General features: G+C 41.9%; 1 protein-coding gene across 1 annotated transcript in view; it reads left to right on the top strand.

Annotated features, from left to right (window-relative positions):
• The window catches only part of LSG1 (large 60S subunit nuclear export GTPase 1), a 28989-nt gene that overhangs the window by 4915 nt on the left and 18001 nt on the right, over positions 1 to 6073 (top strand). Inside the window, exons 3-5 of the mRNA XM_055084610.1 lie at positions 3700 to 3820; positions 4000 to 4086; positions 4618 to 4704. Of these exons, the coding sequence (XP_054940585.1) occupies positions 3700 to 3820; positions 4000 to 4086; positions 4618 to 4704 (295 nt within the window). The remainder of the gene's footprint in view (positions 1 to 3699; positions 3821 to 3999; positions 4087 to 4617; positions 4705 to 6073) is intronic.

The raw sequence follows: 6073 nt of genomic DNA, 5'->3' as shown, positions 1-6073 counted from the left end.
GGAATATTACTCAGCCTTAAAAAGAAATGAAATTGAGTTATTTGTAGTGAGGTGGATGGACCTGGAGTCTGTCATACAGAGTGAAGTAAGTCAGAAGGAGAAAAACAAATACCGTATGCTAACACATGTATATGGAATCTAAGGAAAGAAAAAAAAGGTCATGAAGAGCCTTGGGGTAGGACGGAATGAAACACAGACCTACTAGAGCATGGATTTGAGGATATGGGGAGGGGGAAGGGTAAGCTGTGAGGAAGTGAGAGAGTGGCATGAACATATATACACTACCAAACGTAGGGTGGATAGCTAGTGGGAAGCAGCCACATGGCACAGGGAGATCAGCTCGGTGGTTTGTGACCACCTAGAGGGGTGGGATACGGAGGGTGGGAGGGAGGGAGCTGCAAGAGGGAAGAGATATGGGAACATATGTATATGTATAACTGATTCACTTTGTTGTAAAGTAGAAACTAATATACCATTGTAAAGCAATTATACTCCAATAAAGATGTTAAAAATAATAATAATAATGTGCAAAAAAAAAAAAGAAAACGGTTAGGAGCTTCGCCCTGTTGGTGCTTAAAGTACATGGGGACAGGAGGTGATGCACAAACACTAGGGAGGAGGGCCAGGGCCAGGACCAGGAGAGAATAAGGGCTTTAAAGGAGTCTTTAGAGGAATGTAAGCAAGTAGGAAACATTTTTTGAAAGATCACTGATGGATTTTGAGGAAGAAAGAGTAGTTAGGAAACTATTGCTTTAGTACAGCAAGAGAATCAGGCCAAAACTGAAATAGTAGTAGTAGAAGAATGGAGAAAAGAATAGGAACAAGATTTTTAGTGGGCTAGAATAAACCAGACTTTATGGAGGGGGTGGAGTAAGTGAAGAGTGAGGAGTGTCTTTTTGCATTTTAATGAGGACCCCTAAATAGCTTCAGGATGGAGGTTGGTCTTGTGAGCAATGTAAGGATAATTAGAAGGTTGGAATTTTTAGCCCCGCTGGGGAGAGGAGAGGAGCTGGAGATTAAGTTAATCACTAATGACCAATGACTTGAGCAGTCATACCTTCATAATGAAGTTTCCATAAGCCTTTCAAAAATCGGTAAGAATTCCTCATTGAAATTAATTTCATGCCTGTTCCCTTTTCCTAAATAATGTAGAAGTGATAGAATTTTGTCTCAACTCTCTATGGCCTTCAGACAGCACTTGTCTCCTGGACACACAGGGACAGGGATTTAACCTGGAGGCTACAAGTTTCAGCTGTCTGTGAACCCCTCAGATTGCAGGCAAAATTGTATGTACGTGTGTGTGTGTGTGTGTGTGTGTGTGTGTGTGTGTGTGTGTGTTTGTGTACATAGTGCGTTTTGAATCAGATTAGGTCCATGGTTTTTAAGCCAGTTCTCACATGGATCCCTCACCTTGCAAAGGAGAGCAAAACAATGAGAAATGCTAAGTGTTCACTGGGAACTCTTTACCTTTAAAAGATGGCACAGGGCTTCCCTGGTGGCGCAGTGGTTGAGAATCCGCCTGCCGATGCAGGGGACACAGGTTCGTGCCCCGGTCCGGGAAGATCCCATATGCCGCGGAGCGGCTAGGCCCGTGAGCCATGGCCACTGAGCCTGCGCGTCCAGAGCCTGTGCTCCACAACGGGAGAGGCCACAACAGTGAGAGGGCCGCATACCACAAAAAAAAAAAAAAAAAAGATGGCACAGGCCATACTCACTTCTTATGTTCAGCAAGTAAGAGGAAGATGTGATACTGTGATATAATAAGAAATACATTTATATTTGGTCTTCATCTCTGGTTCCTTGATACAAGAGGTTCTAAAACGCTTGTAATTTCTTGAGTGGTAGGGGTGAGAGGAGTGTCTTTTGTTGTTCATAATAAGCCCCTTGCAACCTTACTAGAGTTTATGCTAATGAGGTGGCCGGTGGGCCCCTAGGTAACTTCTTTGTGGGGGCTGATTGCCACAGAAACCAACCCTGGGATTTGAGGGTTGGGACTTTCAGAAACTCCTCCCTCAACCACTGGGGAGCGGAGACGTCCTGGAGATTGAGTTAATCACCAGTGGCCAATGATCTATGGGGCCTCCATAAAAATACATTCAGAGATTTGGCATCTGAAGTGGGGAAGTCACTTGATAGTTAGTGTCAGGATAGAATTGAATTGTAGGACACCCAGTTGGTGTCTGGAGAGCTGGAGAACTGGTTGTTGGTGTGGGAAAACCCACACATTCGGTGTCAGAAGTGTTGGTAGTAAAAACAGTTCAGAGACAGGTGGCTGCATTGTTGTGTGATTACCTCCAGCAGAACTGAGCATCGTTACTGAAATGAGAACGAGAATGGATAGTTGGCTCGGTGCAGTGGGCTAAGGAATTTGATGCTTGGTCGGAGAGTGGTGGAATGGATGGACCATGTGGTTTTAGCCAAATAGGGAAAGAAGTAAAGCTACAAGCTGGGTGGTACACTGGGAGAAGAGGAAAGAATCAAGGGGCTGGAGAAGTTTATAGAAGTTGGCCCAAGCAGAGCGGGAACACTGGGTGGGAGATCCCCATTGGAAGGAGGAATTAATGTGAAAGAATTATCCAGTATGGGGCTAAAGGGACGTGAATTCTGACTGTTGGTTGAGGATGACATGAATGAGAATGGTGACTGAATTGGCTGTACTCTAGGTCAGGAGTCCCCAACCTAGGTACCAGTCGGCGGTCTGTTAGGAACCGGGCCGCACAGCAGGAGGTGAGCGGTGGGCGAGGTGGGCGAGCGAGCTAAGCTTCATCTGCCGCTCCCCATGGCTCGCATTACTGCCTGAAGCATCCCACCCCACCCCCGCCCCCTGCCAGTCCGTGGAAAAATTGTCTTCCATGAAACTGGTCCCTGGTGCCGGAAAGGCTGGGGACTGCTGCTCTAGGTGACTGGACCGTGCAGTATTGGTGGTCCAATGAGGGTAGCAGATTGCAGTCTTTGCTTAAAGGTTAAGAGGAACATTGCTGAAGATGTCCTGTTATCCTTGGATAGGACCTCCCCTTGGCATTTTGGTAAGAAGCTTAGCTGGCTTCTCAGGTGCTTATCTCAGTGGAGTCTCCTGCCCAGGAGACTAGGTGGCCATGTGTGGTACAGTAGAGGGGCCTGGAGCAACTTGAGGGGGATATAGCCCTAGAGCAGAGGTCTCTGGTTCATACATAGACTGGGTGTTTTTTTATTCCCTTGAATTCTTATATAGCTTAATTGTGGATGTTCATAAATATTTCATATAAATTATAGCTGTGTAGTATTTTACCAGTTCTAACTGGAGTGAGTCTCCTTGCTGAATCTTTGCTTCCCCCCTCACTCGCATTGACTTACAATTATTCTCCATATTTAAAATGAGGAGATTGTTTGTAATGAATGTTTACAATCCCTTCCCACTCTTACTGCTTCTGTTTCCATGAAATGCATTTAGCATGTGGAGTTTTATAAAATCAGTACTTTAAAAAGTGGTTGACCTTTTGAAAGTTTTAGTAAAGATCTGTTCTTGTATTCTTTTTTGGGAGTTGGCTAGAAAACTTCCTTTAGAAATTATAATTAATTCAAGGCTAGGGGAATCTATCTAAATCAAGAACGCTTAAATTCTGTTTTAGGTGCTCATATTTTTAGTTTTCTAAGTAATGACCAACATTCACTCTCTTTACTTCCTCTTAAATAACAGTACTTTTTTTTTCCTACAAACAGAGAAGCTTAATATTAAATTTGTGCCTCCTGAGGCTAGAACTGGACTACTGTCTTTTGAGGAGAACCAGAGAATTAAGAAACTCCATGAAGAAAACAAACAGTTCTTGTGTATCCCAAGGAGGTGAGTTGAATAAAAATATAGGACATTAAAAGGCATAACAAGGCCGCTAAATATAAAATTTTTTATTTGGTGTTCACGTTTTTCTGCTTTCTTTTCTCAGCTGCTATTATTAAATCCCAACCTCCTATATTATTTTGGTAACTCATGTGGAATTTTTTTTTCCTTTATGATTGTTGCAGACCAAAGTGGGACCAAAAAACTAGCGCAGAAGAACTCAAACAGGCAGAGAAAGATAACTTTCTGGAATGGAGACGTCAACTTGTCCGGTGAGTGTTAGTCTATAGGAAGATTTGCCTTGAAATTCTGAGTTAGGCATTTTAATGTGCTTGCATTGCTATTTGCATTTTGAAGGCTTTGTTCTTTTAAAAGGGAAATGGTAGATTTCATTTTATAAGTGCAAATTGGTGTGTGTGCAAACCGCATTGCTTTGTGCACATGCATCCTTGCGCAAAGATGGTGAGTTGATTGTTCCGTTCCTGGCCTTTTCTCCTTTTCATACCCTTCTCTAGCCATTAGTCACCCTGGAGTTGATCACTGCTCTCTGGAGCATTCTTCCAGGAAGAGATGTCTGGGAGAAATGTCACTTTGTGTGTTAAATAAACTTTCAGGGCTTAAAAAGCTTAAGTATAAAATTTGCATTTGATTTGCATATTGACTCAGCAGAAAGTATATAAAAATCATTTGACAGTTAATACTTGTGTACTTATTTTTTTAATGCAGTGAATTTGGGTGTTTATACTACTTGAACCCTACTAGTATAATCTGGCAGAGGTATAAACTTCTCATTCTAAAATCAGGTTGGAAGAGGAACAAAACCTGTTATTGACTCCATTTGAAAGAAATTTGGATTTTTGGCGCCAGCTCTGGAGGGTGATTGAAAGAAGGTAGGTTACCGTTTTCTTTTTGTGTAAGGAGTATGTGGTGGTGGCGGTATATTAGATTGGGAAGTTATATATGTTTGTGAGCCCAGGGAGGAGCTGAGGGGACAGGATCAAGTTATGCACAGGGCTACTGAGAATTATTATAAAACCTGAAAGTAGGATACTATATTTCTTTTTAAATATAAGGGGTTTTTGTTATTAGATAAACACATTGATAAACTTGCAAGAGTGGTGACTATTTTCTGTAAGATGAGTTCTGAAGCACCTGTAGTTATTTCAGCAAATGTATATGAGTTCCTACCGGTAATATGGAAAATAAGGCTGGGAAAGGGGTAGGTGTCTGCTTGCAAAGAGCAAATATGTTATGGGGGAGGCCAAGCAAAGGCCAAGCACCAGGGGCACACAGATGGATGAAACGCGATCGTAGCACTAAGGTATTAGTAAAGTACAAACTGGAGTGTGATTCCTGTTGTATTAGAGAGAGGGTAGTGGGCTGAGTCAGAGCAGAGGAAGGAGCAGTTAGTAGTACTGGGGGAAATTAAGGAGTGATTTGTTTCAATTGGGCTTTGAAAAGAAGAGAATGCCTTTGATAAGTTGAGACTGGGAGATTTTGAAGTCTTTTCCATATCCTGATAGCTAAAAGGTTTTTATTTTTGTCAAAGAGTGTATGAATTATTTATAAGGATTCCATAAATGAACATTTTTTTTGTTTTAACATCTTTATTGGAGTATAATTGCTTTACAGTGGTATGTTAGTTTCTGCCTTATAACAAAGGGACAAAGTGAATCAGCTATACATATACATATATCCCCATATCTCCTCCCTCTTGCATCTCCCTCCCACCCTCCCTACCCCACCCCCTAGGTGGTCACAAAGCACCAAGGTGATCTCCCTTTGCTATGCGGCTGCTTCCCACTAGCTATCTGTTTTACATTTGGGAGTGTATATATGTCCATGCCACTCTCTCGCTTTGTCCCAGCTTACCCTTCCTCCTTCCCATGTCCTCAAGTCCATTCCTCAAGTGTACAGTTCAGTGGTTTTTAGTATATTCACAAAGTGGTGCAACCATCACCCCTATCTAATTCCAGATCATTTTCATCACTCTAAAAAGAAATGTAAATAACTTCTACAAATTTAATCCAAGAACCTTGGATTAAGAAGAACTGCCCCTAGGTTCTTCATGACCTTTTTTTTTTTAGAGTCCATGTTTATGTATTAGCATACGGTATTTGTTTTTCTCTTTCTAACTTACTTCACTCTGTATGACAGACTCTAGGTTATCCACCTCACTACAAATAACTCAATTTCGTTTCTTTTTATGGCTGAGTAATATTCCATTGTATATATGTGCCACATCTTCTTTATCCATTC

This window comes from Physeter macrocephalus, chromosome 1 (genome assembly GCF_002837175.3).
Source record: "Physeter macrocephalus isolate SW-GA chromosome 1, ASM283717v5, whole genome shotgun sequence".
In the NCBI taxonomy this organism is placed as follows: Eukaryota; Metazoa; Chordata; class Mammalia; order Artiodactyla; family Physeteridae; genus Physeter; species Physeter macrocephalus.
The sequence above is the reverse complement of the archived record's forward strand: the minus strand, read 5'-3'. Positions and strand labels throughout refer to the sequence as shown.